Source organism: Mizuhopecten yessoensis, unplaced genomic scaffold (genome assembly GCF_002113885.1).
Source record: "Mizuhopecten yessoensis strain PY_sf001 unplaced genomic scaffold, ASM211388v2 scaffold8833, whole genome shotgun sequence".
Taxonomy (NCBI): Eukaryota; Metazoa; Mollusca; class Bivalvia; order Pectinida; family Pectinidae; genus Mizuhopecten; species Mizuhopecten yessoensis.
This window is the reverse complement of record NW_018407744.1, coordinates 374,234-388,427: the sequence shown is the minus strand read 5'-3', so window position 1 is coordinate 388,427 and position 14,194 is coordinate 374,234. Positions and strand designations below refer to the sequence as shown.

The window sequence follows — 14,194 nt, the reverse complement described above, 5'->3', positions numbered from 1 at the left end:
TCTCTGTAAAGTAAAACATTTACTTCACTGACAATTGTAATAAACCTTACAAAAAGTATTTCTTGTGTTACATATTGACAGGCAGAAAGACGGTTGATAACCAAAATTCAGAATTTATTTCTACTTTTATTTATTTCAAATGTAACATTTTCACTTGTTGAATGTCATCTGGTTTGTACTCTTTGGATAATGCTTTTAGAGATGATATTTTAAGTATTCTATATTTGGTAAGTATGGATCACCCAAATAGTCACTTATTCGGTTCTGTACCATAGTACCAAGTAAGGCCCCTTTTGCATATCTGGTTCAACCTGTTGAAATGGTTGAGCATGAAAGAAAACGACTGGCACAGATCTTAACCAAGGCTGACCTCAGGACCTCGGCTCCTGTAAATTGAGAGGTCCAGACGTGCCTCATCAAAACTAAAATGCTGATTATTGCTAGTTGGCATTATTTCTTTGTAAAAGAAGGTTGATCCACATGTAGATTTTAGGATACCTTAGATACTTTAGTGGATGTGTGAAAGAAGGACATATTATTTTTCATATATTGTAATTTATTCTCCAAAGCTGTGCATTTTTTAGCTCTGCCTACAGTTCGGTCCAAGTGTGTTTGTTTATCCATGGAATATTTCTGCACCACTTGAGCCGTTTTAACCAGGATACGCGATCGAACCTAAGTACTCACCTCCCCAAACAGGTTGCCAGTGAAGGGGACCTCAGGAGGAGACACCAGGAGCCCCCTGTGCAGTATGCTGAGGAAGTTTGCTGTAGAGCTGCCATGGAACAACAGTGTGTGGTTGTCTAAGTTTTTACCAGTAAGTCGCTCTTCCTCACCAGGTCTGCTCAGCTTGTATATTGCCTGAACTTCAGTTTCACCTATAACATCATCATTACTGTTGTTTAAAGCTTTTTACACATATCAATTCCTGTTTTAACAACTTTTAATTCCAGTTTTTAAAACAAACCCTCTTTTGGATCATTACACAACAAGTTATTAACTTCACATCTAACTCATTGGTTCCTACCCAGATGTTCAAATGCATCAGTTGATATAAACTTACAGGACCCATACATGTACTTGAGTATGTACTGGCTTTCTGGACTGTCCTCTGTGAGGGGCTCTACCTTACACCCAACAGCCTGGTGTATGTAGTCCAGTGGGTTCATTTCTGTAATGAATAAACGTATCTGTTAAGTATAAATCCTTTCCTTGCCAACATAAACCGACAAATATCAGGATGAGCAGGTTTTCAAGTTCTTCTAATAAAATAACACTCAGATACTATCAGAGAAAACAAATCTTTTCAAACTAAAAAAGTATTTTTAAAGAGTGTGTAGTGATAAGTTTGGAATGTGTAGGACCACTTCCATACCTTGACTAATGTAAAAATATTTGACTAGTTTGTGCAAAGTAATTAATATTTTTCAATTGTTTCCAACAATTATATATCAAATGTATCAAGGTGTAGAAGAAAAGTGGGCTGGAATAGCCCTGGTGCTTTGTTTTTTCCTGATACTTACGAGACAATTTTGACTGAGCTCCCAACAACATTTTACTGGCACATTCCAGATCCAACAGATCGGACAGCACTCTCGTGTGTTCTTTAAGTGATCTGTAGCTGTTTATTGGTGCAATTTTTTCAAATGTGAAGCCATGGTGTGGTATCAGATGGTAATATTCATTAGTCACTTTTGAGATCTGAAATATCAAGACAATAATTGAAAAAATTGTTTTACAATGTTATTTCAGATACTTTATTACATTTTTACACAATTATCCTACTGTAAAAGACGATCAGGTTAAAAAATTCTGAAAAATTAACTTAAATAATGTTTCTATGTTTCTCCTTGATTGAAAAGCAGCATAACAAAACTCTAATAAAATACAAGGGGATAAGCAAATATATATATATATATATATAAATAATGACCTTAATTGGATACATTGGTTATTAATTCTCGCGATGCATCAACATACGAAGTTTGACTATTATTGGGCTTCAAGTTTACGAGGTATCGAGGTAAACATTAAGTCTAATTCAGGTGTCGTCAAGACATTAAACGGTAAACGCTTTATATCCTCATCAACTCTGATCTGTTGCAAAAACTTTTAAAGAAATGGTGAGGGGAGCTCACAGTGACCGCTCTATAAATGATTCTTGTTACAGTGGGTCAAGAAATGGGAGGGGGAGCTCGTAGTGACCAATCTACAACTGATTCATTTTATAGTCAGCAAAGAAAAATAGGGGAAGGTGGAGGGGGGAGACCTTGAAGTGACCACTCTTCAAAGGATTCTTGTGGAATGGGAGGGGGAGTTGTAGTGACCGTTCTACAAATGATTCTTGTTATAGTGGCTAAAGAAAAGAGGGGGCAGCTCATATTGACCACTCTATAAATAATCTAATGATTCAACATTTTATTATAGTAGGCCAAGGTGATAAATTTCTCTACCAATGATTTAACATCTTGTTATACAGGGCCAGGGCAGATATACTGCATACCTTTTCACAATTGCTTTGGTATGTTTGTGTGTCTTCTGCGGTCATCATTCTTGACTTTTGCTGATCTTCCACAGCTTTGATCAAATCCCTGTTTTCACAAACACATCATCAGTATACATTTATCCTACAAATATCCTCTCGCGTCTTCCACTCAACTACGACTTTCCTCATTTTGTTCTGGACTTGACATACACCGAATAATCCTACTATTACTTAGAGAATGTCAAGGTTTTTTTCTAGATGTCTAGAGTTGAGATTTTCTTGTGCTTTTGTGAATCTATACATATTTACAGTAGTTTCAATCTGAAACAATTCTGAAGATATTTCTTATAAAAAAAATAAAGCGATTTAGCTTGTATCAGTTAGTTATTTTAATATTCAGTCAGTTGTCTTAAGAAAAGCTGACCTAAAATCAACAGGCATTGGAAACCTGCACAATGCATTAAGAAAAGTATTACCCAAGTTGATTCAGTAATTTCCTGCCTTCTATGAGAGCTTCTCTTTTTATTTTACCAAATGGCATCGCATCCGAGTAAACCCCAGTCTTGTTCACAGCTGCCAACATCATGCTTACACTTGTCTGTTGAGAAAAACAGTGCCTGGATCAACAGTGTATCAATATCAATATCCGGAATCAAGACATTCAAAATAAATTAGTTCAACATTAATTGTGTCGCGAAACTGGACTGGGTCAATGGCGGGCGACCAGGTTGCTCAATTTGATATAGCGTCTGTCAAAGAGTTTGGATGGTCCCAGGTTTGAACCCCGGTTTGGCCGTTGCATTTCTATTGTGACAATTGTATGGGAGAAGAGTTTTTTAAGACTTTATAAACAAGCGATGGATAATGCTCCACGAAAAGGTCAACAAGACAATGTATTTTACCTTTGAACTCAATTCGACTTCGAGCATCTCCAACTCCTTCCACACAACTATTCAAGGAATAGCCATAAAGATATAATCTTTCTATGGTGTGGAAACTTTCGATGAGAATGGAAACATGCACTTGCAAATATAATGACACACTATGAAATATATATGTTGCAGCAACTTAGTCAACGTAAAGATGTCCACATCGCCACAAGTTTACTGGTCAGCAAACGTCTTTTTAGCTCACCTGGCCCAAAGGGCCAAGTGAGCTTATGGCATGGTGCGGCGTCCGTCGTCCGTTCGTCTTCCGTCCGGTCTCAACTTTTTACTTTAAACAACTTTTCTCATTAACCAAAAGGCCTGGGGTGATGATATTTTGCCAGAAGCATGCTGGGATGAAGGGCTTCCAAGTTTGTTCAAATAAATGACCTTCATCTATTTTCAAGGTCACAGGGGTCAAATACATTAAAATCTTTAAGAAACTTCTTCTGAATAACCAAGAGGCCTAGGGTGTTGATATTTGGCCAGTAACATGCTGGGATGAAGGGCTACCAAATTTGTTTAAATAAATGACCTTGACTTATATTCAAGGTCACAGGGGTCAAATATGTTTTTAACCTTTAAACAACTTCTTCTGAATAACCAAGAGGCCTAGGGTGATGATAGTTGGCCAGTAACATGCTGAAATGAAGGGCTACCAAGTTTGTTCAAATAAATGACCTTGATTTATATTCAAGGTCACTGGGGTCAAACATGTTTAAAACCTTTAAACGACTTCTTCTGAATAACCGAAAGGCCTAGGGTGATGATATTTGGCCAGTAACATGCTGAAATAAAGGGCTACCAAGTTTGTTCAAATGAATGACCTTGATTTATATTCAAGGTCACAGGGATCAAATATGTTTAAAACCTTTAAACAACTTCTGAATAACCAAGAGGCCTAGGGTGATGATATTTAGCCTGTTACATGCTGGGATGAAGGGCTAGTTTGTTCAAACGAACAAGTTTGTTCAAACGAATGACCTTGAATCATATTCAAGGTCACTGGGGTCAAATATGTTAAAAACATTTAGACAACTTCTTCTGAATAACCAAGAGGCCTAGAGTGATGATATTTGGCCAGTAACTTGCTTGGGTGAAGGGCTACCAAGTTTGTTCAAATAAATGACCTTGATTTATATTCAAGGTCACAGGGGTCAAATATGTTTAAAACCTTTAAACAACTTCTTCTGAATAACTGAGAGGCCCAAGGTGATGATATTTGGCCAGTAACATGCTGAGATGAAGGGCTACTAAGTTTGTTCAAATAAATTATTTTAAATCATATTCAAGGTCACTGAGGTCAAATATGTTAAAAACATTTAAACAACTTCTTCTCAATAACCAAAATGCCCAGGGTGATGATATTTGGCCAGTAGCATGCTGATATGAAGGGCTACAAAGTTGTTCAAATGAATGACCTTCACCCATATTCAAGGTCACATGGGTCAAATATGTTAAAAACTTTAAACAACTTCTTCTCAATAACCAAAATGCCCAGGGTAATGATATTTGGCCAGTAGCATGCTTGGGTTAAGGGCTACCAAGTTTGTTCAAATGCATGACCTTCACCCATATTCAAGGTCACAGTGGTCAATTGTCTTAAAAAACCTTTAAACAACTTCTGATGAATAGCCAAAAGGCTCAGGATGTTGATATTTAGTCAGTAGCATGCTGGGATCAAGGACTACTATGTTTGTTAAAGTGAATGACTTTGACTTTTATTCAAGGTCACAGGGGTCAAATTTGTTTAAAATCTTTGAACGACCTCTTCTGAATAACCATGGGTCCCAGGATGTTGATACTTTGCAAGTTGCATCCTGAGATAAAAGGCTATAAAATTTGTTCAACATAATGACTTTGTTCGACTTTCAATCACAGGAGTGAAATGTTTTAAAATTAACAGGATCTTTTGAATGAATTTTAATCATAAATACTGATATTTTTCCTGTAGCTTTATTTTAGATCACTTTTAAGGTTACAAGTGTGAGATTTATACCAGGTGAGCGATGCAGGCCCATTGGTCCTCTTGTTGTTGATTTAGTAAACCCTCTTACTCACCATTTCCTGGAACAAGTGCTGGACAGGTTCAGGTAGCTTGGAGGGAATGTCAGACTTGAGACTGAACTCAATCTTGCGTTCTTTCTGTCTCTTGTCCTCCCGCGGTACAAGTCTGTATTTCTTTGGCTGATTTTCAAACCTGTATGGACAAGTGAATAAGTGTTCTATATAAGTACAAATAAATGTGGGTAAATAGGATTAATTAGTATTCTAAATCAGTGCAAATAAATATGTGTTAAGTACCATGCAATTTGTAACTGCATGGTACAAACATTAAATATTTTAATGTAGCTACTTCTTCAAATGCTTCAAAATTGCTCATACAGTATTTTTGGAATATACCCTGGTAAAACAATATATTTTAATCCTACTTTTCCAAATTCATAATCCACATTTACTTGTTTTAATAGTAAATGAATAGGTTACACGCTAACAATGAGGAAGAAATCTTCGTCATTATAATGCTTTGAAATACAAATAATTGAAAAACAGAACAGCTGTACCATGTAAGAACAAAACTCTTTCCAATACAGAAAATATATTCATTAAAGATTACCCCTGGGGACTTCACCATGAAAATTGTATTCTTTGAATATATATATACATAGCGGACGATCTGAAAAAATTGTTTTTATTCTATNTATATATATATATATATATATATATATATATATATATATCTCAGACAGGACAGTGATCTTTCTTATCTGTGATATAAAGACAACTATATAGAAAACCACAAAACCTTTAGTATAACAGAACTGCTACTCCTAAACACAACTACAACCACCAAAACAGCCCACCACTTACGAGTTGACATTCGACCAATAATTCCCAGTTTTGGACCTGAAGACTTTCCCAAACTCTGCAACAGCTTCAGCCTTCTTCTGGAATGGTGTGTGCTGGAACTGGCCCCGGTCTCCTATCCTACCCCACCTCGTGAACAGAACATAAATGTCCACGCCTTTCTGCCACACAATCTGAAGACATAATTGTTATTTCCATATTTATGCCATCTCTAGTAATGGTCATCCATCTTTATATAATCAATCATTTTGACCTATGCAAGATATAATGTCTACTCGAACAGCCTCTTTCTCTCTTCTCCTCCTGAAATGCTTACATAATTGTTTTTTTGGAAGTTTATGTAAATGGTGATTTTTGTCAACAAGGTAAATAATATGAATACAGGCAAAAAGCCAATGAACATTGATGAAAATTAAAGGAATTGAGCAAAACAAATATTTATAATCATTTTTGGAATAGCTCTTCAATTAATGTTTGGGCAAATAAATATTAACAATAGTTTTCGGAATAGCTCTTAAGTTAATGATTCTGGCCTCTGAAGACAAATGAATTGCAAAGTATAAATCCGGCTAAGACACTGTAAATCTCCTACATGAAAAGTATTAATTAAAAAAGGAATTGCAGCTATCAGCCATACCAACATAAATCTACAACAACAGTGTAACTTGGTGTTAGTGATAGCAATAAGACTGTATCCTACATGTATAAGTTTGTCAACCTATTTGCCAATTATTCAATTTCCTAGGGAAAAACCAAGTCACTGTTACCTCTGCAATAAATATTACAAATATATATTGATTAGCGATAAAATGTTGTCTACAATGTGATTTAAAGTAACCTATAAGACCAGAAAGGAGGGTAGTGTTCTCACCTGCATCTTATAAAAGTTGAACATGCCCCAGGTACCACAGGAGACATCTACCTTGGACAAGAGAACATCATAGGGGATACTTTGGGAGTCGTCCATTGCTAATTCCCTGTAATAACAAACAACAGACTTAACAACTTTCTGTTCACGTTGCCCTTGTAAAACAGTAATCAGTAGATTTTACAATGCAGAATCAGTTTAAGTTTAGCCCATCCTTTTTCTAAATATTTGTTGAAATAAAGAAAGCAAATGGTTCTAAGGCAAACTAAACTACTTCATTTCAGGAAAAAGATGTTTGGTTAAAATTCATGTAAATTTATTTCATAAGATAACCATTATTATTTTTGTCTTCAAACCAGTTGTCCAAAAAAGATGTACACTTTTTATCAGGCAAATTTCTTAAACTATTCTAGATTTTACTTCAGATTTTACACCTCTGTACATACCCTATATCTTTCATTTGACAATTGGGATCAGGTTTTGCAATTAAATCCTCTTCCTCATCATTGTTAAAGTCATCATCACTGTCATCTCCTTTGACCTTTGACACCTCCATTGACTGAGCAGTCTGGCTGGCCGATGTTTTGAGCATTTCTTCAGCATCTGTCTGATAATTAACAGTAGTTTCCCCTGACAGGAGACTATCCCTAACATCTTGCGTTGCTAGTGTAGGCTTCTCCTGCAATGAATGGTTCCATTCTTTATCAACACTGACAGAATCACAGTTGCATTTTCATTATTTCCAATTGTTTATTTTTGTAAGATAAAGAAAAGTGAATACTTAACAAAATAAATTCATAGCAACTAGAACTTTGACAGGTCAGCATGGTTCCTGTTGTGTATCTAACCTTGCTAGACTGTAACAGAATCAGCACATGTGTGGACACTTATCAATAATGATCACCAAAAAAACTCTCTCAAAGAATGACTGATCCAAGTCCAAGATAAGCACTCATGACCAGTAAAAATAAGCCATGCTTCTGTGAGAACAATTTACGGATAATAACCAAAACATACCTTACAAAATTTAGACATTTGCAAAAACATACCTTACAAAATTTAGACATTTGCATTCTGAGTTAATCTCCAGAAATGAAAGTGTAAATGGACAGACACTGGTTATTACTGTTGGGCACAAGCATCTCATTATCAAGCGTTTACTTTTTATCATTAAAACATTTTTATGTAACTGACACTGTTGAAGATTTTGAACTTGTACTCAAAGCTTTCCTAAGCTTCCTGTGTCAAACTTACCATCTTTCTTTCCTCCACAGCAGCTATCATCTGCAGACGTTTAGAAAGTTTTGAAGCACAATGTATTAATGAATGTTGTAGGGGGGATAACCCTGCATTGTCCTTCTTTAACACATCAGCACCAGCCTTCCATAACACATATAGAATTTCCTCTGCATCATAGGTACCATAGTCCAATGGGCACACAAGATGATGGATCACTGTCCACCCCTGACGATCTGTTGCATTCAAATCTACAGGACTAGTCTTTTCTACGGTGGGGAATTCCTCTGCAAAAATAGATTTAAATACAGCTTATGGCAAACTCAAAGTAACAATTTTTTTTACAAGTTAATTTGAAATTCATTGCCAACATCGGTTTTGGTAAATTGGTTTATTGTTTGTGATTGTGTCACTAGGAACTAGAACCTTAATAGGTTGGCAAGAGCCCCACCTTGTGCCTGACTGCATGCCCACCATAACAGCCAAACAGAAGACAAAGCCATTGTTTTGGATTTCATCTCATTGGTACTAAAGCATTTAAATAATAATTACCACCTAGAATGAATAACATCAGACCAACATAACAGAAATTATTACCCAAAAGTCTCAGAAGCCATGGCAGCAATCTTGTTTCATGGAATTGGGGTATGTTCTTATTCACCATGTAGACTATCCTGAACTTCTACGTACCAATTACCACAAAAAAGGAAATGAGTGGTATAGCCATACATGTCTTGGCTAATCAGAAGCAATATACTGTGGCCATCTTGGATTTCTAGATCTGGTTAATATGGCGTTCTTAAATGTGGGCAGTTAAGTGCCATTAACGATCAAAATGAAAAACCATATCACTCCTGTCCTATTTTTTTTCGCATCTGTTAAGCTGTCCATTTTCCACTTTCAGCAAAAGTGACTTTGATCCTGAAACTTTCCTACTTCTGTTGCATATCTACAGTGTATCACCATGTTAAATTTTAGAAATATTTTACTTCAGGATTCTGAGAAAATCTTCAGAAACGAAAATGTGTGGAAGTTCATTCCAACTCCTAATATGTGGTGTATCATTGTATATTCAGAGTTTGGCCTTTGTTTGAAAACAAAGAACTAAACTCCTAAATATCAAATGTTGATATGGACAGGCACTGTGATTACTGCAGACTATCCGCATGGAATGCCGGGCCCTAACTAACAAGTTATAATCAACATTTGTGAAAAATATAAATTAGCCACAACATGGGCCCATCCATAATCACTTTTAGACATAAAACATTCTATCAAAACTATACCTTTATTAACACTGCTGCCTTGTCTAATTAAAGAGACTTTTTTAGATCCCATGCGTGTGAGTGTCGGGAGCTGTTCCGGGGAATCATCTTCACCATCCTCATCCCAATCAACTATATCTGTGTCATGGTCATCGTCATCATCCTCTTGGTCATTATTGTCATCCTCATCTTCCTGATCCCCTTCATCACCTGTACAAACAGGAAAAGTATGTTTAACATATTTCAAACATTGGTGCGTTGATAACATGTGATTAGCTATGTGATAATATTAAACTCTCTTTACAGTGAAATTTGTTATAACCCAAATCCATCATTCAAAGGATAAAGAATGAAAGTTCAATGCTCAGAATTGTCACCAAGTCATAAATCATGTACAAGTTAATTGCAGAACAAGGTATGGCAGCTCCTCGTTTCCCATTTTTGAGGGGTTGGGGGGTCATCGTAATGATGAAAGGGAGAATTCTTTACACAAAGATCCAAACAAACAAGACAATTGGGAAACAAACCCCTTCTCAGTAAAACAACTGGCCAAAATAAACATATGAAATTTATGCTGCAAGACTTTCATATGTGCTTATGATTTGAAATTACACACCTAGGTATTTTGGGCAAAATCATACAAAGGAAAATTAACCACTGCAACAGTAACATTACTTGCTGATTGTTAGGACATACGTTAAAACTGATATTGTATGTACCCAAAGGTAGTATGCATTACACCTGTGGACAACACACAAGCAAAGATTCTCCTTCATAGTCAACACAACCATCCTTCATTCTTTCACCCGAAACCATTTCAGGATCAAAAATTTCATTTCTTTGTAAAATGCAACTGCACCTTAAATGACATTGTGAAGACGGGAAAGGTTGGCAGTAATGTCAACATTTTGAAATGTATTTGTTCCTGCTACTGAACTATAGCCCGTTTCAAAATCAGAACTTATAACCAGATAAAAAGGACCCTTCACAATACTGAACAAAAAGCAATAGTCCTTATGCTCATACCTGCATCCTGTTCCTCTTCTTCACACTCTTCTTCATCCTCGTTGTCTCCGCCATCTTCCTCATCCTCATCCTCCTGGTCATTCTCCTCAGGCACGCTGGTCAATGAGTTAAAGGTTTTGATTGTAAACACCTGCCTAGAAGCCTTCTTTACCAGGGCTGGTTTTTTGGATGTGGTGTCATCAGACTCGAACGAGTAATTGAGTAATAATTTGACCAGGGAAAGATCATTCTGAAAAGGTGAAATTGCATAATTTCATTCAATGTGTGTTTACCAAGTGTAAGTCATATCAAACCACTACCAGAATCATGTATATTGCTAGAGGTATCAAATAATAATCTCATGACAAGGGCGTCCATAGTTTTGAAATTTAAGGTAAAAAATAAATTTGGTAAAACTTGCATGACTGTGATATCTGTTTGCAAACCTCAAAATGCATGTCATGCCACTATATAAAACAATGTAAAAGATAAGGAAATAGCATTGAATTTGACACAAACTTTTAACATTTACTTACCAATATTCCAGTCCACAATTTAAGAAGTAAGTTCTATACTCTCTTCACTTCAAAGCAGATTTGTGTTTTATCACAAGTTATTTTTTATTTCTGAATATTTTTGATGACCCCATAACAAAACAACACTATACAATGGATTAAATACTCCACTTTGCAGGCCAAGCATTGCTTACCGATCTAACAGCATGCATAAGCGGAGTAACACCCTCACTATCAGGGAAGTTGGGTGATGCACCATGATCAAGCAGGAACTTCACCATTCCAAAATCAGCAAAGTGTATTGAAAAGATGACTGGTGAAATTCTCCTCTCACTGGCAGTAGTGAAGTAGTCTGGAACAACATTCTGGATTACATCAAATGTAGGTACGTCTGACGTCGGGTAGTCGTACAGTATGTTGAAGTTACCGCCCTTTGACAAGAACATTTTCAACCATTTTCTGAAATGAATGATAATGGTACAAACTAAGTACAGAAACCACTTGACTATAAATCACATTATATTTTAAATGTATTTAAATTCAATAAACAAATTAAGTTACCATATGTATTAAAGTGCATTTTTAATGTTTGAACTATTTATTCAGAGCTTAAAAAAGCATATCCAACATCAATTCAATTCAGTTATAATCCATTCCCATCAGTGAATATTAAACGAGAGGCATGTTCCCCTGACAAAATGGCAGCAATGTTACCATTCTTGTATATTCAGAACAAACCAAAACCTATCAAATTTAAAACTAATTTTTTTAAGATGACAACCATGGTGGCCATCTGTGATTTCAAATTAAACCACAAAAATAGTTAAAGTTTACCAGTCATTTCTAGTGTTTACCACAAATTTGACCAAATAGAACTGGAGTTTCAATCTGAAATAGATTTCTAAGATTGAGGTTGTGATCAATTTTTTTTGAAATTTTCCATTCACATATTTATGAACGATACTTTGTGTATAAAGGATGATCACTACAACGAGAGTTCAAATAAGCCTTTGATTGAAGTGAGGTAAAAAGTGAGATTATATCCAATGGCTGCATCAAAGGAGTAAATTAATATTCCAGCTTGTAGGACATGTTGATCTATTGTTCATTATTGTGGTTCAGTATATACATACTGTTCACAGTGTAGAGTTTAATGGGAAGGAGAAGCCTCAGCAGACATGCGAGAAACTTTCTGGCTTTCTACTGATGTTGGATGTGTGAATTGTGGAGGCTGGCAAACTCCGTCACAGGAATATGCACACTGAACTTGGTTAAAATTGAGTCATTTTTTTAGGAGAGTTATTACACTGCAACTAATAAACCAATCAGAAGTCAAATATGTGTAACAGAATAGACAGACGCTCTACAATTTGAGCTACCTGGTTGCCAGCAAGATTTCTGACAACCCAGTCAAATTCTGCCTCATTCCTCCCTCTTTGTTTTCTAAGCCTTGTACCCAAGAAATCACCAACTACAACCCAGGTTTGAGTATCTCCTTGCCGAGCATGCATCCAATGCTTGAAACAAGGGTTGGTTACAGACACCACTGTAACAGGAGAATGAGAAATGCACGGCCAGACCAGGATTCAAGTCTCCAAATTCTAGACGGAAGCTCTACCAATTGAGCTACCTAATCGCCAATGACCAACCCTGTCCAGTTCCACTACAAATGCATTATAATCATAAAAGCATCAAATTTGAAATGAACCTCAGCTTGACACATGCCAATATGAATGTGTATTGTTGTTGAAGACTATGAGAACTGTACTTACGTGCTCCCTTCAGCAGACTCGGTTATAACATGCTGGTTCCAGAAAAAAGCTCCTAAGACTGATCGTCCAAACTTGTCTTTCTTGCCGAGATCTAATGTCTTGTCTTGCTCTGTAAAAATTGTTGATTATGCAACAACTTATTAGAAATAAATCAAAAGTTGACAACAAAAATACTTTAATATGCTAAGCTGACGAACCATGAAGACAATTCATGACATGAAATCTCCCTTCTTTGTCTACAATAATTGAAGAATTCTCAGCAAACAACATCCTAAACTTTCTCAAAACTAGTTAGAGTATGGAAGACGCAACAAAACTGATGAAAAACATTAACATGTAAATTAAAACATTTGCAAAGAATGACAGACAATGGGTAGAGGGATAGCATTAGTTTTTTTCCCCTAAGAATTTATACGTTACACACAAATTTGTTACTACTGAAAAGCCAAATGTTCATGTGCACCTTCACAATTAATTTACAATCATTGCAAGACTTGAAACACACTAGAAAGCCTGTAATACATACCCATGAGGAACTCCCCAAGGCTGAAGGCTTGGTGTTTCAAGCAAGCATAATGAAGAGGAGTGCAACCATAATCGTCTGTTGCAGAGACAGAAACACCTTTCTCAACCAACATTTTGGCAACCTGAAAATGAAATTAACATGCACATGAAATTTTGCTAAGTGAAGCAGAAAATATAGGTCAATGCAACCTTGTTTTAGTACCTAACACATTTTCAAAGTTTAAAGAATCCATTTCTGTGTCAGTTTGAGCAGTTCATAATGAAATTAATGCTGTATAACAGAATTTTATTTAAACATCACAATATTTTTTATTAAGTTTCTGAATAAAACACTTCCTTCACAAAATTTCTGAGAATTATCATAAATCATGAAATATACCTACCTTCAACTGCAAATCTACTTGTGTTCTAGGTTCTGTATCCAGCGCCAGGACATGAAGCAGGTTTTGGCGACTAGCATTAGTGATTTGGAGACTGCTAAAGGTATTGATCCTCTTCAGGAGCCTCAGGGCTACATGATATCTGTTCACACGCAAAGCAGCCTAAAGAAGAAAGTGATCAGAAATCATGTTTTTTGACAAATCAGAACAAATGGCCCATTGGGCCTGTATAACATGTTACACTATTGTTGCCAAATACATTTTACATCTGTATCCTTCAACGTGGACCAATGTCAAATTTAATTAAGCAATACATAAGTATTATAAGCAATCCATAGCTCCACCTCAG

The 14,194-nt window shown here is 36.0% G+C and overlaps 1 protein-coding gene across 1 annotated transcript in view; it reads right to left on the bottom strand.

The window, feature by feature from the left end:
- The window catches only part of LOC110456698 (tankyrase-like protein), a 49,413-nt gene that overhangs the window by 6,924 nt on the left and 28,295 nt on the right, over positions 1-14,194 (bottom strand). The window contains exons 33-48 of the mRNA XM_021507583.1: positions 13,849-14,007; positions 13,467-13,587; positions 12,941-13,049; positions 11,363-11,627; positions 10,675-10,903; positions 9,670-9,858; positions 8,402-8,670; positions 7,594-7,826; positions 7,151-7,256; positions 6,283-6,452; positions 5,473-5,611; positions 2,962-3,083; positions 2,504-2,591; positions 1,524-1,701; positions 1,064-1,171; positions 688-878 (exon numbers count right to left, since the gene is read on the bottom strand). Coding sequence (XP_021363258.1) covers positions 688-878; positions 1,064-1,171; positions 1,524-1,701; positions 2,504-2,591; positions 2,962-3,083; positions 5,473-5,611; positions 6,283-6,452; positions 7,151-7,256; positions 7,594-7,826; positions 8,402-8,670; positions 9,670-9,858; positions 10,675-10,903; positions 11,363-11,627; positions 12,941-13,049; positions 13,467-13,587; positions 13,849-14,007 — 2,676 coding nt within the window. The remainder of the gene's footprint in view (positions 1-687; positions 879-1,063; positions 1,172-1,523; positions 1,702-2,503; positions 2,592-2,961; positions 3,084-5,472; positions 5,612-6,282; positions 6,453-7,150; positions 7,257-7,593; positions 7,827-8,401; positions 8,671-9,669; positions 9,859-10,674; positions 10,904-11,362; positions 11,628-12,940; positions 13,050-13,466; positions 13,588-13,848; positions 14,008-14,194) is intronic.